This window comes from Python bivittatus, unplaced genomic scaffold (assembly GCF_059951505.1).
Source record: "Python bivittatus isolate LINGU-HERP-01145 unplaced genomic scaffold, Pbiv_v1 ctg000700_np1212, whole genome shotgun sequence".
Lineage (NCBI taxonomy): Eukaryota > Metazoa > Chordata > Lepidosauria > Squamata > Pythonidae > Python > Python bivittatus.
In genome coordinates this window covers 8,557,458-8,583,532 of record NW_028277098.1, presented here as the reverse complement: position 1 = coordinate 8,583,532, position 26,075 = coordinate 8,557,458, and the positions used below count along the sequence as shown (strand labels likewise).

The window sequence follows — 26,075 nt, the reverse complement described above, 5'->3', positions numbered from 1 at the left end:
GTAGCTGTTTTAAACAAAATTAACAGATGTGTGGTATTGGGAGCTTGATGAAGAATGACATGAAGGGTGGGTTTAGTTTAATTTATTTATCTATAGTCAAAATACAAAACCATTACATGGTACAAACAAACAGCATAAAATAGTATTAGATTTTTTAAAAACCCTAGAAAATAACATATGTAACGATAGCTATATAGTACAGTAAATTAAATTTAACAATTACAGCATGATACCCAAGTCCTCCTTAGAGCAATTACAATAATTTTTTTAGCAAAATGGTCCACTAACAGGAAATAAACATTTTCCTCATCTGGCTGAACCAGTTGACCGGCTAACAAGGTCTGCATACAGCAGTGATACATGGAACAATGCAATAAGACACAAGTAACTGACACTTTTGATCCTTTCAAACAGAGAGAGAGAGATGATCTTGCAGAGGGATGTTATTATATTGTCCCTACCATACCTGCTGTTCACAATGGGAGAAAAGCAAGATGGTTCAGAAAATAAAATGAGCTATCCTCAAGTATTCTGGCACTCCTTGAAAATAATGTTGTATACAGAATATCTTTATTTAAGAACTGGCAATTTGGACTCTACAGCTGGATGAATTCTGCTTCTTCTAGGGGTTGGGGAGTGATTTTCAGCATCAGAAACTTTTAAAAATCATTTGATTAATTGATTGTACTTAAGACAGCTCAATAACCATAGTTCTTTAGATGGTATACAAAACAGTGAAAGCATAAGAAATATAAAAAAACCCCAAAGGTATTAGTTACTTCTAAAAAGAGAATCACTTGACTTTCAATACATTTTTATATACACACAAGCATTTTGTATTTTCCATACATACATAATACATAAACCCTTCAGGCTTATTAACCCTTCAGACAGTTACTTATGCCCTGCTCACTTCATGATTGGATTATTGCAATGCAGTCTACATGGAATTGCCCTTGAAGACCACCTGGAAGCTACAGCTGGTTCAAAATGCAGCGGCATGAGCAGTAATGAGCACCTTACGGTATGGTATGCCCATGTGTCACCGCTGCTACATGAGCTGCATTGGCTGCCAGTTGGCTTCCAAGTGCAATTCAAGGTGCTTGTCATTACCTATCAAACCCTGTATGGCATGGGGCCTGGATATCTGAGAGACGGCTTGTCTCCAATCATTTTTGCCTGCCCAGTACGTTCTGGCAGAGTGGGTGCACTCTGGGTCCCCTCCATTAAACATTGTCATTTTGTGGGACTGAGGAGATGTGCCTTCTCTGTTGAAGCCCCCACCCTCTGGAACCACATCTCCCCAGAGATCAGGATGGTGCCCTCTCTCCTGGGGTTCCAGAAAGCTTTGAAAACCTGGCTTTGGTCCCAGGCCTGGGATTGATGTTTTATTATTTGTGTAGGACCCCTGTTTTGTTTTGTTTGATTTTGCTGTTTAAAAGATTATTTTAGTCTTATTTGATGTTTTTATGTGGTTTTGTGGTTTTTTTCTACTTTTATACACTGTCCAGAGTCCATTGGAATTGGGTAACTAATAAATTCAAATAAATACAACCCAGAATAATTAGACTTTTTTTCTGGTGGTGTTAGTGGCTGTGTAAATACAAACTGGTTATTATTTTAAAGAGTTTCATATCCAAGTGGGCAGCCATAGAAATTGAAATTATAGATCAGAGTATAAAATGTTCTTCTATTTCCACCTGTGAGTTTTTTAAAAGCCTTCGGGCCTTGTTTCAACTATTGGCATTAAAGTCTGATAAAAATGGAAATGAGAAATAATTTGTATTGCAAAGGGGCAACAGAAAGTGTTTTGAGTAAAATCAGCTTTAAGCTTCTTGTGAAGGCACATAATGTTCACTTCATAACATTCAGACCGTACTAGTATTACTTTCCATATTCATGTAAGATGGTTCTGTATGAATCAGGGTGCGAAGAGAGATCTCTTTGGAGAAGACCCTGATGCTGGGAAAGATTGAAGGCAAAAGGAGAAGGGCAGAGGATGAGATGGTTAGATAACATCACTGAAGCAATGAACATGAAACTGAGCAAACTCAGGGAGGCAGTGAAGGACAGGAAGGCCTGGCGTGATATGCTTCATGGGGTCACGAAGAGTCGGACACGACTTAACGACTAAACAACAACAACATGAAGCAGGGATCAAGAACACAGGATCTCAGGCTGTCATGGCATATATATCCAACCCCTTCCAAGATATGATGATCTCCTGAGATTCTGGCCATTTAAAATAATAAAATAATAAAAAAAATTTGGTGCTCAAATTGGGAATTGACTGCAGTGCTCTCATTGATAACGGATGGTTCCCAGACCACAGGAGGAAAACCACTGGTTGAGACTCTAAGTTGGCATCCCCTTGCATTCACTGTAACCAGAGCAGGAATCATCATGGTAAAATTGCAACTTCGCAAAACTCTCTGGAGCCATTTCCCACGTTATATTTTTTAGGTAAATAGACACCTTGCAAATACACTGTCACTCTTCGGCATGGAGTCCTAATTGCAAACCCTATTAAAATACTTCAGCGTGAACCTCTGTGTAACAGTACGCGGAAACCCTTTGAGGCGCCCTAACATAACCATGCATTTCACACGTTTTATTAGAGAACATTTTATTAGATAATGTTTTATTAGAGAACATTCTTGTTCTTTCACTTTCTCTCAGTGTTAATAGTATTAAAAAGGCTCATGGTAATCGCGCTATTTTCAGCAGCGAACTAAGGAACTCCGACCCGGGGCGGAGGAAGACAGTGGAAACACGTGACCGTTTGAAGACCTCAACTAACGGTCTTTTGTGACCGTCGGCACGCGCCCTCCGCCCCTCCGATTGGCTGCGTGCGTCGAAGCGCGATTGTCCAGCAATAATTAGTTCCCGTCGGGCGAACGGAGTGAAATCCTCGTGGAGGCGCCGTGGCGGCCGCGCGCCAAAAAGGGCGCGAGCCGCCAAAGAGATGGCGTCGAGCGCTTCGGACCACCAGCAGAAGGAAAGCGGGCCCAGAGAAGAAAAGGGAGCTGCCGGCGCGTCCCCGGGCACAGCGGAAAGCCCACCTCGAAAGACAAGGGGCCACCGTCTCCTTCGTCTCGGCGGGGAGGAGGATCTCGGGGAGGAGGAAGCTGGGCCGCTGCCGAAGGAATTTCCGTCCCACCTGGGAGCGCTGACCGGGCGGGAGAAGGTGGCGCTGTATTGCGACGATCTCTTGAAGGGCTGCAAGGTGGGTCAGAAGCGGGGAGAGGGCAGCCCGTGCCCGGGTAATCTTCCCTCTGCCCCGACCTCGTGTGGCGATAGGAGCTTTCTGCACTTCTCCGAAGGGATCCGCTGAAATATACACATATGCTTACCTATCCCTATCCGTGTTCTTAGAGAAGAACATACGGAAGGGATGTTTGTTGAATTGGGTGGTGCCCGCGTTATCTGAACATTTTTTGGGTGATCTATGGCTGCCGCAAGTTTGAGAGAAACTGCCTTAGAGTTTCTGAATTCAACCCAGAAACGAAGTGGGAGGCAGCACCAGCAAAGGAGAATGGGCATGTTTGAAATGAACCACCTAGTCCCAGTAAAATTTCTCATTGACATATTTTGCAATGAAGTTATGGCTTCTGAATGTCAAAAACAGCCCCACATAAGAGCATGTTACAGTTAGCAGAGTATGAATCAGGTAAAATAGCTTTTTTCCAGATAAGATCGTACCTGAGATACCAGCATAAGGTGGTAAAAATATGTTCTGTGCCAGAGAGTCCATTAAGTCTTGTGGATATGTTTGAATCTGGTTCTCCAAAAGGGATGCAGTCCCTCTTTAATTCTACTCATCCAGACTTGTATCTGCTCTGTCATCACTGTATTTGGTATATGGAATCAGTAATGCCAAACACAAGATGGACTTATTTAAAATGTATCATCTGCAGGCTTTTCTCCACTACCAAGTTAAAAGTACTGACCACCCACCCTTCAGTTGGCAGTAAACAGCAATAGCGTGAAATGTGTTGCCCCTATTGCTGATCCTTATCCTGGTGGTATTGCTTCTGATGACTGTCCTGATTTTGTATATTCAGTGATTGATAAGCAAAGTCGTTGGTTTCTGCACATCAGCAGCTAGTGGTAAAAACATCCAACAACGATGGCACTGATTGGGACAGGTCTGACATTACTGCGTCTGTCATCTCTAAGCTCGTTCTGGGGTAACTCAAGCTAAGTAAAACTTAAGAGAAAAAAAGGACAGAATTATAAAAGGAGCACTTTTAGTGAAGATTTTGCGTCCCTTTCTTTTCTTTGTTTATATAAGCAACAAATGCTGACTCCCAATTCTGCCATGCTGTTTTCAGGAGGCAGTGGGGATGCTGGTCACATTAAGTGCACTGTTTTGCTATTTCAATCGTATGCTATTAAGGGCCATAGATTTAGACCCTTTACAGTATTCCCAGCTGAGCTATCTAGCATTATTGTGCAGTTCTGTTAGGGAGACAGCAACAGTTAAGGCTGAACCAGAGACCAAGGAAGCAACTTATGCGCTCATCAAACAAAATTGCGAATATGTGCTGCTGTGATCTTATCATGTCTTCACTTCTGATGCAGTAGGTAGCAAAGTGTTACAGATTGTCATTTGATGCTTTGGGATTAAGCAGAAAAACACTATATTAACTCAGCACAGCTAAATATGACTATTTCCTTTATGGACTGCAGATGAGAATAAGTATGACACAGTAGGGATGCAGCAGAAAAAAGAGACCGTCAGGTCATGTTGTATATATGACTGCACTTTTGTGCAGCCATACCTGAATGTAAATCCTACTTATCTCAATCAGACATCTAAGTAAACAGGGAAAAGATTGTTCTTCCTTTTGGAGATATATCGTCTCAAATGCAATTGGGTAGTAATAAATGTATACATAGAAATATTATAGTGGCCTGCTATACTGCAAGAGTAAGAGATCTATTAGACACTTCAGTATTGCTGATTGACAGGCTTTTATCTCCCAATTTGGATTCTCAATACTACTATTAAGATACACTTGAATAGCTCACATCATTGTGAGGTGAAAAGGATCAATTATATATTACAAATGAAAAATACAAAATTATGTTTTCTTTCTTTTTTTAAAAAATGTATATTTCTTCTCTGTTGTTTAAAAGGCAGAGGATGCCAATGAAGCTGTGAGTAAGTATCTTGTGGAAAAGCTGAAGATGAAGGAAAATTGGCTTGGAATTTGGAAAACCAATCCAGAACTGTTTTTTGTCAATTCTGAAGAAATTCCCATACCATATATTGGAGTGCTTGTTGAGGTAATTAAATGTATTTTAATATTGTTTAGAAGGTTCATAATAAAACTATAAACATCATCCAAAAGACTGAGAATGTCTTGCATAATGTCTGCCAGCATGAAGTGATGGTCTTCTTTTTTTTTTTCTTTTTTATTGGAGGCCGTCCAGGCCACAGATAATCATTAGGTCTGACACAGTGAATTTTGATTATAGTCCTTTTTAAAAGTCTTTTTGATTTAAATAATTTAGTGTTTAGAAAGGTTCACATGTTATTGTATACTAGTATAATGGGTAGAGCTTTTCAAGGCTTAAGACCATAAGTTGGATATGTTCTCTGGGGCTTGCCAGCTTTACTTCCATTGTACATTTCTTCTCCCCAGCAGAGACAAATTCTTACCTCTGATAAATTGCTGATTGAATATAAAAAGTTTTCTGTGTCCCATATTGCAATCTCCAAATCAATTTATTGATTCTAATAGGGGCTTTTTAAATAGCAAACTGCAGTATGCAGGGATATTTGGAAGCACTAAACAGTGTTTTCCTTACCTCCTTATGCTTCAGTCTTTCAAAAAGGTATTCCTTATACTGCAGTTTAGGAAAAAAAACTCTCTTCCTACCCTAAAGATTGACATATACTGCAGTTACTTGCTGAATGGACTATATTTTTGGCAGTATTGTATATATTATTGTGAATGGGATTTGTTTGTGAAAGTGTCCTCAGGAAAATTTTGAAGAGTGATCTTGTGCACTATAGACATGAGGTACTTTCAACCAGAAGAACAGGCCAAAATAAATTCCATATCCCTGCTATACTTCAGTTATGCCTGAGTAGGGGCACGGTCATCATATTTCTTTAGCAGTGATGTAACATAATGAAGGCAGAGCTACTATATACTTCGAATATATGACTGCCCTGAACTGGGTTTCTATATTATAAAAATCAAAAGAATTAGAAAATATAGAAATCTTAATATCAGCTTTACATTATAATTGTTTATTTCTGTTTTACATTCTAGGTTACTTGTAAATTGCCCAGTAGTCCCTCTGCTAATTTCAACGTTTCTGTATCTGTAGCTGAACCCTTTTCCTCTAATATTGCAAATATTCCAAAACAACTAGTTGATGAAGTACTAGAAGAAATGGATTATTGTGTGCCTCTTTTAGAAGTATATCCTGTTGAGGGACAGGATAGTATAGTGTTTGATATAGCCAAGGCTTTAGAAATTGTGAGGTATGTTTTTCTCAGACTTAATAATGAATGTTTGTTTTAAGAAACAGTTGTTTTTTACAATGTTAAGATGTTAAGTTGATGTTAATCTGGATTTATAATTGCCTTGATTAAAAAACTAAAATATTTCACTGAAAATATTTAAGTAAGATTCAGATATTGTGAAAATGTATTAAACTTCTGAAGTTGAGGAAGAAATCAGTAACCATAATCCAGAGGTAGAGCACATAAAGTTGGCCCTAGCATCTGTATGAGATTTTGGAGATTTGGTAACAAACAACAATACCGAAATGGATGGGTAAACAATAAACCTGATGAAAATAATAGTTTATTAGAGTAAAGTGCTCTTAATATTTTTTAGTGATTTAGTTCTGCTAAATGGTGATATTGTTTCAATTGTGTATTATTGATGGCTACTTTGAACTTGCTTTAACTAGTCACTTCCTTTGTGAACTGTAGTGCTCAGAACTGGACACAGTATTCCAAATGAAGTCTGACCAGGGCAGAATACAGGGGAACAATTACTTCCCACGATCTGGATTTTGTGGTCCTAATAATGTAGCCCATGGTACCATTTGCCTATTTAGCAGCTGCATCACACTGTTGGTTCAAGTTTAACTTGTGGTTGACAAGGATACCCAGATCCCTTTCACATGTACTACTTCCAAACCCTGGCTTTCTCTTCCTATACTTATGCCTTACATTTTTCATACCCAGATGGAGAACTTTACATTTCTCTGAGTTAATGTCAGGTCTAAGATGTAGATCACACCAAGAAATCAACTCCAGGTTAAGACTAAAACTACTTTTATTAAGATTGGCTATAGTTACAGAATCATGCAAGTCTGATTATACTTTACCTGCTCCCTTTCTTAAATTGATGTGAATTGGTGGGTGCATGTGTGTCTATGCATACCTTTTTAATTGTTTGGACTTAACCAGTGTTTCCCTTTTCATTGCTTTGGTATTAAGGATCTCCTCTCTCTCCATCCAGGTCATCCTTTTTACTCTAGAATTAAATTCCATCCTATTCATTTCATCATACTGCTTAAGCCTGCCTAGATCTTTTAAAATCCTTTCTCATCTAAAGTATTAGTGCCCCTCCAGCTTTATGTCATCTGTGTACTTTATACATGTCTTCTGAAATCCTTGATAGAAGGCATTGATAAAAAAAAAAGTTGAATAGGCCAGAGTCCTGTAGCACTCCATTCAGTACTTGTCTTCTAGCTGAAGTGGAGTTATTAATGAGCTCTCTTTGGGTTTGGACATTCTGCCAACTATCCATCCATCTAACAGTAGTATCATCTAGCCCATATTTTACCATTTTGTTAAACAGAATATTATGAGCACTCTCTTAAATGTTCTGTTGAGGTTCAGGTAAACTATGTCTGTGGTATTCCCCAATCTAAAATAATTATTAAGGATATTTAAGAATAACCCAAAACAAAACTTTAGTACATATTTACATATATAGAGATATCCACATTTCATAAAGTAGCTTGTAGGATTAAAGAAGAAACTGTTCGCACAATGATGATTTGGTCGGTAAATGAACAACATAACATGCAGCATCTACTATAGCATAAATAATAAGTCAAAGAGGGCAACCTATAGATATATTTTCTCTATATAATACAGTACATCAAGAAGTATTAAAACAAATGGTCACTTTCTATATTGTATAATACTTTTTCACTCCCCTCACCCTTTTTTTAACTTTGGAAATTTTATTAGAACAGAAAAATATAAAAGTAATACCACAATGGTTTTTATTTAGATTTTTCTATGACTTCCTTTGGAGAGATTGGGATGATGATGAAAATAGTGAGACATATGCTGCACTAATGGAAGAGAGAATTAAAATGTAAGTAGAATACTTCATAGGCCTAATTCTCACCAACAGGACATGGGGTGGTAAGCCAGTATTTGAACAATCATACTTTGGAGTGGTGGTAGAAGCTGTCATATTAAAATGTATCCCCACCAAAATACACATATACACTCTCACATATCCACATTAAAGATTAGCTTTTTTTCATAGAGAAGCACCCTATATGAATAACATCTTCAGTTTATTTTTATATATTTGTTTACTAGACTTGCATGTTACTACAGTCATAGACAACACAGAGTTATCCAACATCCATAAATCTGGTTCAAATATAACAACATTCCAGTACCAGAATCAAAGTACCTATCTATATATAAGTAACGGAATCATCAGTTATGTCTGACAAATACTCCAAAACCTGAGAGGACATCATTAAAACATCCCAACCCCTGGGACCTCCTGGAACAGCCAAATTTTAATGGCTTTTCTAAAAAATCAATAGGGTGAGAGCCATTCTAATTTCTGGGAGAATGCTGTTCCATAGAAAGGGGGCAGCAATTGAGAAAGCTCATTTCTGTGATCCCTGATGACCCTATTCCCTAAGATAAAGGATACACAGTGCCTACACTACCAGACCTTATTGGGTGGGCAGATACAATTGGAAGTAGGTGTCCCAAAGATATATAGCGTTGGCCTATTTAAGACTATAAAGGTGATAATGAGCACCTATGAATTACACCTGAAACCCAACTGGTATCCAGTACAGCTCTTGAAATAGTGATGTTATATAGGTGAAGTGAGATTTGTCTTCCTATATTCTGGACCAGCTGTAGCTTCTGAATGCTCTTCAAGGGCAGGCCTATGAAGACTGCATTGTAGTAGTTCATGCCAGAGGTAATTAGGGCATGTGTGACTGAGGAAAGTCTCCCACTCCAGGAAGAGTTATAACTGGTGCACAGTTAACTCAAATACAGCTGCTTATCAAGCAGAAGCTATGTGTCAAGGAGGACTCCCAAATTAAGATCTAGTTCCATATGGGAGAGTGCAGCCCCATACTGAACCAAAGATGGAATCTCCCTGAGATTGTGTGTCCTCCAAACCAAAGCGATTCTGTCTTACCAGTAAAAGCGAATATATATAGCTCAGGGTTGAACTGTGGAGTCCTTGGGGTTCTCTGAGCTTGGTTGTTTTCTTGCAAACGTTTCATTACCTGGCTAGGTAACATCTTCAGTGCCAGGTAATGAAACATTTGCAAGAAAACATCCAGGCTCAGAGAACCCCAAGGACTCTATTCTGTTTTGCTGAGATTGAGCCTAATACTGTTTCTCCCTAACTAGATCCTAACATCCTCCAGGTACCAGACAACAACTGGGTAAAAACTTCACCCCAGAATTGAGATACGCGATAGAGTATCATCTGCATACTGGTGGTATCTGACATTCTGTGGGTGGATGAACTTGCTCCTTGCTCACCTACATGTTAAATAGGAACAGGAGAGCACTGAGTCCTGCTGCATCCCATAACAGAAGAATCTAGGGCTCAATCTCCCTCTCTACAGACTAGAACTGCCCCTTTAAAAAGGTGGAAAATCACTGAAGAAGAATGCCCCACCCCTAACCCTTGGGGACAGTCCAAAAGTATAATATATTGGATATTATTGAAGGCTTGCAAGAGGTCAAGCAACCCCAGAAGCATTACCTTCTCCCTGTACAAGTCTCAACTGAGGTCATCCACAAGCATGATCAATGTAGTTTCAGGCCATATCCAGGACTGAACCCAGACAGGAATGGATCTGGATAATCTAATTCTTCTAGAGCTCTCTACAATTGCAGGCCTGCCATCTTCTCAACAACCTTTTCCAGAAAGGGAAAGTTGGAGACCAGTCAATAATTATCCAGAATTTCTGGGTCAGATGATAATTTCTTGAGGAAAGGGCATATGGTCACCTCCTTCAAGACAGGTGGCATTACCCACTCTCTCAAGGATACACCACCCTGACTCTGCTGTAGTAATTTATTTCACCTACCAGAAAGGGTAGGGATCCAGACTACATGTGTCAGAGCCAGTGCCTCAGAAAACATTACCATTTCCTCATAAATTATAAGCTCAAACTGATCCTAAATAACTTCGTTAGGCATGATCTCTGTCACCCCATCAGGGCTTGTCCGGCTGGTATCCTGCAAGTGGATCTGAGCAATTTTATCCTCCAGATGCCCATAACATTCCTCACAATGGCCCAACAAATATTTTTCTAGCCCATTGCCTAATAGGGTCCAAGAGCTTCTGGCAGTCATTCTATTGATACAGTGAGTGGAGAAATACTGATTTTTTGCTATTACTACCATGATGTAGGCTTGAAAGTGAGCTGTAACTAGACTGTGTTTAGTCTGATTTGCTGTTTGTCTTCCATTAGCAGCACACTAGGCATCTCCTGATTTGCTTCATCTCCCAGAGTTTATCAGTATACTAAAGAGTTCCATTGGATTGGCAGATCCAGAGACACTGCTAAGACCCAATCCTGCCCAAGGCTATTGTTACCTCTCTATTCAAGCAGGCAACTAAAGCCTCAGCAGAATTGCCTATCATAGCCTCAGGAACCTCCCCAAGTGCCCTCTGGAAGCCAAATAATTCCATTACATACCTGAATCAGACCAGTCATAAAAATCCATCAACTCTGCAGATTGATGGCGCCAGTCAACTCCATAGCAGTCGGAGATAGCTGACCATGACAAGGAACAGACCTGCCACCCTCAGATCATATTGCATCTGCCACTAGACAAACAACAACAACAAAAAAGACTAGATTTGGCAGGCTGGTTTAGATAATAAGGAACCAGGTTCTGAGCCCCCTGGAAGCCGAGGGCAGAACAAAAGTGGTCAGCACAATCCTCAAGAGGAAAGTAAATAACTCCCCTAATCAAGCTGCTCCAGCAACATGGGCTATATAACAGTAACTTCCATGTTCTCTTCCCATGTTGGAAACAACTCTTCTGCTTCAGACCTGTGTTCTTGTGCCATCTGCTCAAAATTGTTCCTGTCCCTTTTCCTGTATTTGAACCCCAAACAGGACTCTTGTACTGGCTTATGAAACTCTTTGGCTCTAGATCTTTGGACTCTTCTTATGTATCTGCCTCTATCTATCTATCTATCATCTATCATCTATCATCTATCTGTTGTTTGCAGCTTCCAAACTACTCAGGTTATAAGGTGCTAAAAACATTTTGAATTCACCAAACCTTAATTGCTCTGTATCTAAATACTTGTTATATCGCTGGATCCTGTCAAAAAAGATCTACAATACAGAAGTAATAGTTCTCAGATTTGTCATTGCTTTGCTTTGTGTTTGCATTGGCTTGCATAGGACAGGAGATAATATGGTTATCTGCAGAACAGTATCTCTAGAGAACATCAAAGTCTTCTGTATGACAACTGCCAACCCTGTTCTGCCCTTAGTCCGTGGCTAATGCCAAACCCCAAATCCATGTTTGAGGGGAACATCCTCCTCTTCACACATTCACGTTGCAATAATACAGATCAAGATTGCCCTCTCATATTCCTGGAGTTCAGACTGGAGATTGCTGTGGTAGCATTCTGACCCATAGTCACCACCTTATTTGCAGTTATAAGAATAAAATAAAATTGATTTTATTGTATACATTTACTTAGTGAAATTCTATTTCCTTAATTTTTTTTTAGTTGGTGTGATATTCAGAATGGAATTATTCCAGCTCCAATTGCCCATCGTTTTAGAAGAAATTTGGAAAAATACAAGAGCATGCATTTGGAATTAATTCATTACCAGAGTAATATCAAAGAGGAGCCCACAGCAGAAGAAGCTGTTGAATGTTGGAAAAAATATTATGAACTAATAATGCTGTGTGGCTTGTTGAAAATATGGGAAGATTTACGTTTAAGGTAATTTCATTTGATGTGTTATCTAATGTTTTTATTTGATAATTGTCAAAATGATTTTGCTTTTATTAATTATTACATGATGGTTTAGTTGTAAAAATGCTAATTCTTTAATGCTATTCTTTACATGTTTTTTTTCAGAAATAAGTTCCGTTAAATTCAGTGTTCATTATTCCCATGTATGTTGATAGAAGATTGATTAAATTTATTGTAACTTTAGCTATGCTTGTACACAGACTGACTAATGCTGAGTCAATCTTGTATATTCATATTCCCAATTATTAACAAACATACGTTGATAAGAAGGTAGTATTGTTGTAACTGAAATGTTTCTAGAAAGGAGCACAGGTAAGTTCCCCTTTGGCCCATTACTTTTCCATTATCCAAAACAGATCAACACTTTTTTACTGATTAAACTCTCTATTACAGATTTTGCAGTATAGACCAGAATATTTTTGTTAGAATGTATTTATTTAATGTATATCTCGCCTTTCCATCTGGAGCTCAATGTGGTGTACGTAGTACTCTGTGCTCTCATTTTTCCCCATGATAACTCTGAAATTGCTTCGAGTAACTGGCCCAAAATCATTGGTTAGCTTCCATGACTGAGGGTAGATTTGAATCTGGGTCTCCCCAGTGCCCCTCCAGTACCTTAACCACTGCATCCCTTTGTCCTGAGAGTGTGGTGTACAGCAGGAACTTTTATCTGAGGTTGTAACATGTATATTCACATTTGAATTCAGTGGACTTACTGCCAGGTTTATTTATTTATTTTGCTGGGTTTGTAAGTTGTTCCAGTTGAAGGCAATTCCAAGTGCTGTACATTCCATCCATCATAAAAATGGGTTAAAACGTAAACACATTTTACAATAAAATAGCAGAATTACAATCTGTAAAAATAACAATACGCAGCAACATATTCCACTGGAAATTCAGTAACTACCAAATGGGCATAGTACTGCAAATTATCATTTAAAATGTTTGCTATTTTAATTCTATATTACTTTTCTATACAGTGGGAATTATATAGGTAATTAGTTTAAATATACATTATAAATTAGATTCCATTAAAACTGGTGAGAAACACATTTAGGCTTTTCTCAGGCAAGCTTGACTGAGACGGATACTCAGACATGCAAGAACATAAGAACTTCTGATTTATTGTAGAAATGCTAAGAGTGCCATTACAAAATAATTCCAATGACTGCTGTGTATCTAATGCTAGTTCTGTTTATACCACAATCAGTGTTAAATTCTTGTGCCTCTTTCTCCTGCCTGTTTCATGTAAGTAGCTAGAAACAATTCTCTTTTGGTGAGAATCATTTCCATCTATTCCTTGTTTGATGAAGGCTATCAGGCTGTTTGTTTTTGTCCTTCTGAGCACTAGTTCCCATGCCATAAATAAATGTGCTTCGAATGCCAGAATCTGATAATTCACAAAGATGCAACATACTAAGAAACAATGGTATGTTAATACATTTTCATGATACTAATTATTTTCATAAGTAATATGTAGAAAGATCATACTGATAAGTGCAAATTTATTTTAAATGGAACACATATTAAAATATTCAAGGACTGTTTGCCTTTATTAACTCAAACATTAGAAAATATGAGTTATAGAAAATTAAATTCATTTAATTCTGCAGATAAAAAAAAATTATCTTATTTAACGTCAGTCAGTCCTATTTTCAATTTATATTGTAGAATAAATTTTATTTCCCTGAATTTCACATTGCTTTTTTCTTTAAGCTGTATAAATTAAACATATTTAAAAATATTTAAGCTAATTTAATTTGGCAATTCATAACAACAGATTCTGTTTTTGATTTTAAAAAAAAACAGACATACTGCTATTGAATGAATTGTGTAAAAATTATTACAGGACAAGAAAGAAACGAACTTCTAAAATCCCTTGCTAGTTGTATCCCCAGTTTAAGATTTAATAATTCTAATAGAATGTATTGCTTCCTATTTTTAAAAAAGTTAATTTCCCCTTCAGAATATCTTAGAAAAATAAGTTTTTGGCTATTATTTTTAAATTAATTTTAGAATAGGTAAGTGGTTTCAAATATTATTTAAGCTACAGTTTAAACTTTACGTATTTATAATGCAAATTTCGTTTCTTCAAAAGAGAGTATGTTAGGATCCATGGCATGCCTTTTAATGTGTACAGTTCATTATTTCAGTTATAGATAAGGTTTGGCAAAAAATAAAAAATCCTAACTATTTAATTTCTTCACTTTCTATTTTTAAGGGTTGTATTGCCAGACTTTCTTGGTGTGATAAATTGAATTAGGATTAACTGTTGAAGTTTAAATGTCTGTATCTAAATGTCTAAATATGAAAAAAATGTGTATTTAAATAAATTTTCTTTACATATACGTATATTTGGGATATGCTTTCTGAAATGGATTTCCCAACCTTTCAGTATATCAAATATCAGATTCACCATGATAGAAACAAAACACCCTTTTTCTCAAGAGAAGCATATTTATTTTTCAGGCATTATGTTATCATATTTATCATATACATATGTTTTTAAAGAGCTAATTAAAGCCTTATCCTGTATCCCACTTGTACTATCCAACCTGTGATACATATGCCATTGGTGGAGAACCACTGGTCTAAAGTTAATTGTGGTAGAGTTCATTTTAAATTTCAGAGCTCATGGACCTCTGGCCCCAAGAATACTGAAACGTAGAAAAGGACACAGAGATGATGGGAAAACTGTAACTTACATTGTTGCGAAAACAGTGACAGCAGAAGTGGTAAGAAATCTCCAAGTAGATAGATGATAGATGTTCCTCACTGCTGCTTTTCTTTAATGACAAATCATTAAATTGATAAATTCTTTATCATTACTTTCACTACCAAGTAGCTACTTTACCTTCCTGTTTGAACCATCATACAGGATTCTTTTTTTTGCAGCAGTGTTCACTCAGCCATCACTTTAATGACTTTTTGATAGTGGTATGGATGAAAGGAAGTGGTGCATCCTCTCATGTTTAATTCTCTAGCACATGTATACAGAAAAGGGCTTTATATTGTATTTCCTTTTCTTTTGCTAAACTATTTTCATAAGCTGCATCTTTTAATTCTACAAAAGAAGATGAAAGCCAACATTTACATATTGCAAAATTAATTTGAATATCAGTCTTTTTTGGCTATTTTAGGGACTGTAAAAACTGACAAATATATTTTGGCCTAAGATGTCAGGAATCAACCTAGTTAATCCGATGTATTGAATTAACCTTGGCAGATCTCATTTACCTACCCTAGCTTTTTGTTGCTGAAAACAACTATTTTTGGCTAGGAGAATTGCCTGAAAAATAGGAGAGATTTGCCATCCAGGGCCAGCAAGAAAGAAGTATCATCCAAGGTGAATTGTAGGTCATCAATTAACGTGTTTTTTTGTCACCGAGTATACCTGAATGCCAACATAGCAATGTTGTGCTGCCTTTCACTTCAGTCAGTCCATATTATAATATCAAAAACGCCTTATGTAGATATTTAAGTAAGTTGGCATGGTAGATTGGCTGTAGACAGTGATTTTATGGTGTATTCTAGATAGAAATTGGAAGTATGTGATTTTTTTTTTCATGGTTTAATTTCTAAAAATAATTGATATGCTTGTATAGTCCTCTGCAGAATCTTCTAGAGCTGCAGAGCATTATTTAGCAGGAAGAGTAAATTCACAGTATATATTCTCCTGTGTTTGGTTCTCCCATGTCTCTTCAGTTTTGCTTTAACTGCCACATAAACAGCAGAATGTAGATTCTTCTGAGTGCTTGTTTTCCTTATGTTGTTTATTTTTGTACAGTATGTGTCCTACTTTGCATCAACCCTATCACAGGGTCTTTGCACGAAAGGTTTAAGTGTGGCAGAAGATTGCTATCTACAAATCAATTCTTTGCTATTTCTGTCTTAGGGATTAGGGCACATTGTAAAAAGTTATCCATGTTACCAGTACTTTGGTAGACAAGTTTGAAGGAATGGTTTTTCCCAGAGTGTGCTTCTCTAGCATGGGCCTTGGTTATGGCTGCATCAGTGACCAATTCTGCAGCATTGTGGCTGATACAAGTTACCCTTAGATTGAGAATTGCTATAATAGCCCCAATTTTGATAATTTGCAGTGGCAGTGGGTCAGCATGAGATGAAAGCTGTTCCTTAATCCCTCTGTCCTTGAGATGAAGATGCCAGCTTGGATCCTGGACTCCAGGATTTTTCCATAATCTGTTATTCCTGATTACCTTGCAGAGTCAATTGGGATAGAGATTGCTATTGCACTAGACTCTCTCAAGCACCATCATGAGATTTTACTTTAACCTTATGACTGCATGTATTACCCCTTTCCCCTCAAGAGATTGGAAAATAGGTTTTCCAGGTCATTTATTACAGAGCATAATACATCTGCAGTCTCATCATAACATTTCTGCCACAATTCTGAGACCTCCAGAAGCAACCCCCTTGTCAGATTCCCATCCTACCAACTTGTTTTACCACTACTTTACCACTACTTTACCACTACTTCCTTTAGTCTCTCCAGATGCCATCCATCACATCAGATTTTTTTCTACCTCTTTTCTGGACAAATGGGTATACTTCAAGTACAGTTCTTGACTTCAGGCTCCTATATTTCCCTTTGGTAAGAATGTCTCTAGAGTCATTCTTGGAAATAAAGAATAACCTTGAGACTAGCACTTTGCTTTACAAACACACTAGTGTTTTAAATTAAATTAATACAGTATGGCAATAGAAGTAGATACCCCAGTTGTGATAGTGCTATGCTTGAAATTATTGAATGTTTAAGTTTTGCCTGGTTTGTATGTTTGGATGCCAGATGGTTTCTTGAGCTAGGTTTATATTGATTGTATCCTGCATATCTGTAGGAAATTCCCTCATCAAATTATATTGCTCTTGGTGTTCCTTAGTGGAGTTTGAGTGTTACCTCTCTGGCTCTGATAGGTAGTCTAACTTGCTCACTTTTTTGTTGTTACTGTTTTTGTCCTGGAGGCTTTGTATCATGTTTTGAATGTCTGAGATGTTGTGGTGAAATCTCCTGTTTCTGATTGTGTGCACCAGCAGAAGCCTTCTATACAGAAAGTTTAATTTGGCATTAAAACCACCCAGAAAATGTGTGGCAAATTCTTTCTAGTCAGTGTTTTAATGTATTTTTCAGTGGCATAATAAAAAGATGGTAGTTGGTGCTGGTGCAGTTATTCTGTACAACAGTATTAATGCTATTGTACAGATATTTCATGAATCTTACAGAAGAAAGTTGCTTGTTTTCTACATGGAAAAATTGTCTCAGCAAACATTTGCAAACACTAATTCAATATAATAAGTCAGATTCTAAAATCACTAATGAATTAAACCTGCATATGTTTTAGAAATGTCTGTAGAGAATATTTGTTATTGTTGTGCTGTATTGCAATATAATACTATATATACAGTAATACTGAAAATTAAGTTCCATTGCATTCAGTGGGGTTTGTTCCCCAGGAACTGTTTATAGAATTGAAATAAATTTAGGAATCATTGCAACATTATTTGAATTTTGTGTTAAACTTCTAAATTTTATATTTAGGTAACTCAGACTTTAAAAGGATAAATTTGACTATCTGAAGAAATAATATAAATAAGCACATACATTATTTTGCTTTTGTTAAATAAATTGGTTTTTATAAAAAAAGTTTTGTAAAACTGATGTTCAAAGATTCACTTAATTCCCAATGTTATGTTTTTTTTCCTCTTTCATATGTCCAGGCTAAAGAATTATCATCTGACACACTTCTCCAACAGAATGATAACCTAAACATAGCTTTGGACAGCTGTTATAGTGGTGATAATGTGCTTATTTTCCCTGGAGAATATAAAGCAGCAAACCTATCCATGTTAACTGAAGATATTATTATTAAAGGCATTAGTATACTTCCTTTCTCTCTCTCTCTCTTCTCTCTCTTTTTGCATTTAAAGTTGCCAAATTGAAGGAATGCTGTGATTTTCTGTTAAATGAGTTAGAGCTGAAAGAAAATATTTCATAGAACGACTTGTCTTGGTTTTTAGACTTTAGAGGAAATTTACTTAAATATAAAAACATTTCTTATTTTAATCTGTCACAGCTTCTTAATACATGAGTCCTGAAGTAGTTGAATATATTCACAATAAATTCAAATCATTTGAATAACTAAAAATCATTGAGGGTACTATTCTGTGCCCAAACTTCAACCTCAGTTCCCTTAATACCACTGCTTTGAGTCTGAGTAGTATTCTGGTAATTCCAGAGGTCAGGACCCTCCAAAAGAGGACATTTAAATTAATTGCTTGACTGGTCTTAAACATTTTCTTTCCTGTTGCTTGTGTATGAGGGAAGGTTGCTTTTTTTTTTAATGAAGCCAAGAAAGAGAGGCTGGAGAAATGCAAACATCTCTCCATCCTCATTTTTAATACTTTGGAAAAGCCAGTGCACTCCAACTTGAGAGGATTCATTTGCAGAGGAGAAAGATTAAGAAAGAAACAGCTAGTTTGGCCTAGTGGTTAAGGTGCTGGCCTAGAAACCAGGAGATTGTGACTTCTAGCCCTCCCTTTGGCATGAAAGCTGGCTGGGTGACTTTGGGCCAGTCATTCTCTCTCAGCCCAACCCGCTTCACAGGGTGGTTGTTGTGGGGAAAATAGGCAGGCGGATTAGTGTTCACTGCCTTGAGTTATATATATTTTTAAAAAGCAGGATAAAATAATAGTAATAATGAGGATAGGATTTCTCTCTGCTCATTTTTCCCAACTTGAATAAAGTATCATAACTGTTGCTGCTGATCAGCATATGAGCAGCCTTGACTGCCAAATCAGGCAAGGAATTGCCCATTGCATCAGTTTGTGTATGTTCTCATTATAGAATTGCATTAAAATTTTCAACTGGACCATTTTATCACTACCATATACTTCATATCTGGTATTTATGAAATAGAGTTTTAGATTACTTTAAAAACTTAGAAACAGTTCTTTTTCCCTTTTATTTTTCTTACACTTTCACTGTTCGATGTATTAATACCTTAGATTGATTTTTAATGTAATTTTCCCCTTTTATACAGGAGTTGGAAAACCAGAGGAAATTGTGATAGTTTCTGAACCTGCTAATGAGAGTTTTGTAGTATCCAGGGCTAAAAATGTGAAATTAATGAATATTACATTGCTGCAGCAAGGGACTGTTGATGGAATTATTGTGGTTGAATCTGGACACACAGTTTTGGAGAATTGTATATTGAAGTGTGAAGGGACTGGTGTTTGTGTACTTGTCGGGGCTTCACTGACAGTTATAAATAGTGAAATTACTGGAGCTCAGGTATATTCTCTTTCAGTTCATTCAAGATGCAGCATGTATGCATGAATGTAAAACATTTATGTAGGTTGAGCAACAAGAACCGGTACACTAGAGGGGAGAAAGAGACAAGAAAACATTTAATTCTTTGCTGCCATCTAGTAATCATCTTTATTTTTGCAGTGCCAATCTGGTAGCCCTGAGATTTCAGTTACTTTCTAGCCAAACTTTTAATGTAATCTTTTGGCCATGCTCAATTTTTTTAAAAAAAACATGAAGCAAGTTTTCCTAGTAAGGTGCAAGACAGATTCTAAAGGTGATCTCAACTGAAACTTCTTTCCTAGATTTGGTTTAATGTAAATGTTGATCGTTGAGTGACCTTTCCAGTTTCCTGCTGCAATAGTCCAGTCATGCTGATTATTTTATCATTAATTTTTAAATATTTTAGCCACTTCCAGGTGGCAGCAAAAAGCAATAGATATAGTAGCCTTTATAATTTTAAAGGATATGAACAAAGCATTTTTTTCTTGCTTTTCTCTGTCTTCGGGTTCCTTTTCCCCTAGGCTACAACATACCTTTTTTTTAAAATTCCTTTTCTTTTTAAAAATAAAGAAGGCATTTATCAGCAATATTGCCAATAAATGGATCTGAACAATAGGCAGTAACATTAATTCTTTGAGAGGCGATTGAGCTGTTCATACTTTTGGGGGGAGCAGTTGGAGCCTATAGGAGAAATAGGACCATTTAGTCAAAATCTAAATATCTACTGCTGTGGCTTAGAGAACACCTCTGGAGTATTTGCGCAAAGAATTCAGATTGTGGAAATTCTCTTTCCCACTACAAATGTCTTGCCAACCACCCCAGCATAGGGAAATTACAATTTTTATGTCATGGATCTTCTAGGGCTTTCCTGCCATGGAGGCCTTGGCAAATGATTATAAAAGAAATCAGATGTCTAGCAGTTACATTTCAGCCATCCCTGATAAGGGAAGTGAGAGTCATAAAACTGGTTCTCCTTAATGTTGGGACAGTAGAACTAGTATATAAATCAAGGAAATCTTCATTATAGATTTGCTATTGACTGTGGTCCCTAAGGAGAAGGGATGTACAGTAACTGAAAAACCATCTTCAGTCTAAATACTTAAAGGAGGTTAATAACAATTCAAACAACCAGCAGACTGTAATAGTAAAGCTTTTCCTGAACTGAACTACAGTTGGTATAGGTGTAATATATATTTGAATGCTCTTCTGGGAAGCCCTTGCACATGGAAAGCCTACATGTTGGCAGAATAATGTCAACCTGTCCTTTTTTCCCATATGTGGGTAAATCTTTGTTTACCTTCATTCCACTGGTATAAATAGGATAAATAGTCCTTCATTTAAGTGAAAAGTCTTCTATATCTTGGCTCACTTCCATGATGGTCCACAAATTGTGCTAAGTCATAGATGGGATTAATAAATCATGCTGGCTATATTCACATGACACTATAACTAAAAAAGCCCCAACCCTTCAACTAATGGACATAAACACCATCATTTTACCCCCTTTCCTCATTCACAAATGTCTTCTTAATGAAGTTTTGTGGCATGATTTCCAGAAATCAGAATGTAATGCTATGAAACATCCCACTTTAGGGGAACCCAAAATTGCAGTTATTTGGGGTTTCAATGATTTAATGGTTTAAATTGCTGCATATAGTCTAAAATATCAGTATACATACCATTAACTGAACTTTTTAATTTACATATTAGTCAAACACATCTGCTAAGTTTTTTTAACCAAGATTAAATTTATAATCGTGTAAATCATAACCTAGAGTTCGCAATTTTTTGGTTGCTGGGAACTGCATTTAATTTTTTTTTTTTTTGAGAATAGGACTGTAGCATGGGGCAATAATCAAAATAGTTGTGGTCACAACACACTGGGAGCAGAAGGTGGGACTTATTTGGGGTGGGTTTGGAAGTTTTATTTGCAGTGAACTACTTCTAGTGTTTTTATTAATCACAGCTACATTAAAATTTGTTTTTATACCCAGGGAGCTGGTGTTGAGTTATATCCAGGAAGTGTGGCTACTTTGGAGGGTAGCAAAATTCACCATTGCAATAACTTCAGAACTAGTGACTCTTCACGGGGTAGTCTTGGTGGAATTAACATTAAGGTAAATCATTGCTGATAATGGATTGTCACTCTCATAAGCTGGGGCTCACATAATAGAGTCAGCCATTTGTTTAATTTTTTTTTTTTTAACTAAACTTCATTTACAGATTTCAGTAATCAGGGTTGGGCAACATTTTTCATACCGGGGTCCACTTTTCTGTCTCAGGCACATTAGTAATGTAAAGAATGAATAAGAGACAACATTTTTAGATCTGTGTGAGCTGGCTGGTTTAATGTATTTATTTTCTCCCTTAGTCCCACCCAATTCACAAAAAACAATTTAAAAGTCTGAAATTATTGATCCTGCCTACTCTGGAGGGGCTTGGGGGTTGCAAATGAGGTCCTGCAGGGCTGCACTTGAGCTGTGAGTTAGTCACTTCTGTCCTAAGCCACACACGATGGCCTACATTTTGCAATTGGCTGGATTCATACAACATGCTAAACCAAAAGCCAAAGAAAGTACATTATGGCTAAGCCGAGTTTGTGAACTCAGTTGCAATCTACTTCAAATACCTATGAAAGAGAAACATACTGGGAAATTTGAAATGATGTCTATGTTTAAACAGATAACTGAGTTAAAAAGATTGACTTTATAAACAAAATGTTAATTTCTTAACAGATCCTCCCTGCTCCTAAATTAAGGATGAAAAACAATCATATTTACAGTAACAATGGCTATGGAGTAACAATTATCCAGCCTTCTGAACAGCTGGGTACTGCAGCAGAAGAAACCACGGAATGTGCTGCAGCAGGAGATGGAGAAGATTCTGTTTCTAAACTGGTGCAGGAACTGAGCCTTCAGATAAATGCTAATACACTGGAAGACAGCATTGAAGGCATCAGCATAGTTAACTGAAGCTCCAGTCTCTCATGGTTTCAACCATGTGCTGTAGCACAAGGGAAAAGTTTACATTATTAAAAAAACGTATGAATTATAAATACTGTTAAAACACAAGAGTAACTTTATAAACATTTCATAAGTAAAGAGAAAGCTGAATAGCTTGGTATAAATACAACATTTAAACTTATTTTTTTATCTAATAGCCTCCTGTATCAGTGGTCATCTAATAAATTAAAAGGTTGACTTTTATACTTACCCTTTCAACATATTCATATATGTATTACTTAGGAATGTAACCTTACAAAGGTTAGGATAGGCTGGCTTTAGGAAAAACAGTTAAAACCTATATATCATTGCATCAACTGGGTTTATCAAGTTTATTTTTAGTACATTATAAATAGCAATATTCGATACCAAGACAAATAGGATTTTTCTTTTACCAGTCCCCATAAAGCTTAAGCATTATACTAATTTAAAAAAATAAGGGAGAAACTGCATCCTTAGGAACAGTCCTAATTTGTAAAGTCTGTGACAAAGACTTCTCTGTCTACATTATATTCCAGACTGGGACTTTGTTCCAGTATGAGTTTATAAAGATTCCTTCTGATTTGGCATAACAAGAGAAATCCAACAATGGATTAACCATCTCTTCCTCCTGCCCAGGAAAAACAAAGGCCATGTGATCTAGGTTTTGTACTACAAAACCTGGTGTTTTGAAGCTTCATAGGCTTCAGTTATTTGAGGCATTATTTCCCCATCTGTGCCCAAGACACACTGGAATTCACAGAAGAAATTTATTTTGATTATACTGTACTAAAAGGAAAGTTTATTATTCATACTCATCATTTACAGTCAATAATGTATACACTACCAGTTTACCACAACTACACTGCAGCTGTCTTAAAAAAAAGAAATGTGTTTTGTAGTGCTAGTTTCCATTTGCCAATTACAGTGTTTAGCAAATATTAGCTCATGACTTGACTCATATATAGTAAGTACTAGATCAGGGGGCCTAAGCTAGTCAAGACATATCTTTAGTCCTGACCATTTTTAGTACTATTGATTTCAACAGATTTTGTTTATGACTGGTTTGGAACCAACCATGTTCAAAAGAAGGATACAAAAATAGGTATTTGGTTTTGGTGCTCTCTAGCACAAGCCCTATCAATAGCTGCAAGTCAACTGCTTAGGCAAATGTTCTTAAAGAATATATTAAAAACACCACAAAACATTCCAGTGAGGACAGTAGAAGGACCAGTATAGCTACGCAAAAAGCCTGGGAGGCAGGGGGATTACAAATAGGAAATTGAAAGAGGGCCAGTATACAAAGGAAGACTGCAGTCAAGCAGCATAGAACTATAGAATTGGTGCCAGGAAATATAGCTGAGGCTAGCAAAGGATGCTAATAATGAAAAGGATTTCTTTACATGTGTTCAAAATAAAAGAATCAGAATGGCAGCTGCTCTGTGAAAACAGCAAAATGTGAACAAGAAGCAAAAAGAAAAACAGCTACACAAAAAAGGACATGCCCTGCCATTCTGAAGTTTGCCATCCTGCCAAACTGAAGAGCAAGATGAAAGTGGAAGCATGAGACTAAAAGACACACTGTCAGGGAATGCCCCTTTCAATGAATTTAGGACCAGGTTAATTCCATTCTAGGGTACTGAAAGAACTGTCCTTATGTATTATCTTTTAAAAATCCCAAAGAGCTGTTGAAGTGTCCAGTACTAGAGAATAAATGTCCCTCTTCAAAAAGGAGGGGAAAAAAGTGCCACTATACTACAGACTAGCCAGTAACTGATATATGAAATATTTCAGAGCAAATGACAGATCGATCTGTAAACAACAGCAGTTAGCATGGATTTGTGAAAAGTCTAGCAAACCACATACCAAAATTTGTTTCCTTAATAGATTGTGAGAATGACATATATAAAATATCTCATGACCCCCAGCAAAGCGTTTGTCCAAGTATCCCATAATATAAAATACTGATTAAAAAATTTAAATGTGGGCTGAACAGCATGACTATTGTGGATACAAAGCTGGCTCAAAAATCATACTTTGAAAGTGCTCATCTGATTCTTCACCAAATTGGAGAGAGGAATTCAGTGGGATGATCTTGTACTTTTTAGTATTTTATTGTTTTGAATGAAGAAATAGGATGCTTAACAAATTACCAAATGACACAATATTTAGCGGGATAGCTAGTCTTGGCTCTTAAAAGTTTGCAGTGCTGCAATACTCAAAAAAGATAAAGAATCTGTATGATCCCCTAATTAATAATGCCAAATGATATGCTGTAATTGGCAAATGTTTTGACGGATTTCTATACCTAAGGGTTTAACCGTTTCTCAAAATTATCTCTGGGCTTTACTCCTCACAGGCTTGGAGAAGACAATCCTGATCATGCTGCTGTTTTGCCTGCACAAGCCTGATGAGTTTTCAAGTAATTTTGCAGTCCCCTTTGCTTGTGACCCCATGATTTGTGACCAAATCAGTTTAAGAACCTTAGCCCTAGAAGATAATTTCAAATGAACCTTATAGGGGAACAGAAGGAAATTTGACATGAGTGGACAAAAAAACATAGGTATAGGATAGGGATATCTGGCTTGGTAACAGTACTTGCGTATCAACTTAAAACATGTAATTTCAAAATCATGGACATAATTGTTCCAGTCCATTCTCCTTTGGCCAGACCTCACCTGAATTAATGTGTCCAATTCTAGGCTCTACACTTCAAGGATTCAGAGAGAACAAAGAAAACCAAGGGCCTAGAAACGATGTCATCTGGAAAGAGTTTGGAGTTGGTTATGTTAGTCTTAAAGATAGACTGAAATATAATACATCTGAAAGGATGTTAATTAAAAAAAAAAAAAGTGAAGACTTGTTTTCTTATTCCAGACTAGAGGATACAAAAGACTGGATTTAAATTACAGGAAGACTAGTACTAAGTACTCATACACTGAGCAGAGGTTAGCCTCTGTGGCCTAAATCACCCTTCCAACTCTGATTAACAAAAACACTAGAACCACATTAAGAAGCCTGGTACGTTTGAAGCTACCCCCTAAACTGTAGCTTGGTGGGGTGGGGTGTTCAGCAAATCTAACTCCTTTTACACAGCTGCAGTTCTTTGGGCTTTACGTAACAAGTTGAGTAACAATGGTGGAAGGTTTGGATCCATTCCCACACCTATAAAGTGAAACTTATGGCAATAAATTCAATCTTCTTTGTGCTGTCACTTGAGTTATATCAAAGAACTGATTGGATGGTAAAGGCCCTAAAGGTTAAAGACTAATAAGAATGCAGTAACATGTATTTAACTGAATTAATCATATGCGCTTAGTCAAAATGACCCCATCCACATTATGGATTAGTGTGATGTATGAGCCCAATCACAATAGAAACCAGATCTGTCTACTGTTCAGACCTTTACCCATTGTGGTCAGTGAATGCAAGCCATAATCAACTTAGAAAAATTGATAAGCATAATGAACGTTTTACTGGGTAAGAAAAGAA

The 26,075-nt window shown here is 36.9% G+C and overlaps 1 protein-coding gene across 1 annotated transcript; it reads left to right on the top strand.

The window, feature by feature from the left end:
• The first annotated feature begins 2,789 nt into the window (after nt 1-2,789).
• SHCBP1L (SHC binding and spindle associated 1 like) lies at nt 2,790-23,270 on the top strand. Its single transcript, XM_007425372.3, has 10 exons — nt 2,790-3,226; nt 5,143-5,292; nt 6,288-6,502; nt 8,277-8,363; nt 12,027-12,245; nt 14,908-15,013; nt 18,012-18,165; nt 19,334-19,584; nt 21,597-21,719; nt 22,338-23,270. The coding sequence occupies exons 1-10, from the start codon at nt 2,966-2,968 to the stop codon at nt 22,572-22,574; spliced, it is 1,803 nt and encodes a 600-aa protein (XP_007425434.2). The 5' UTR covers nt 2,790-2,965; the 3' UTR covers nt 22,575-23,270.
• Nucleotides 23,271-26,075: the final 2,805 nt, after the last annotated feature.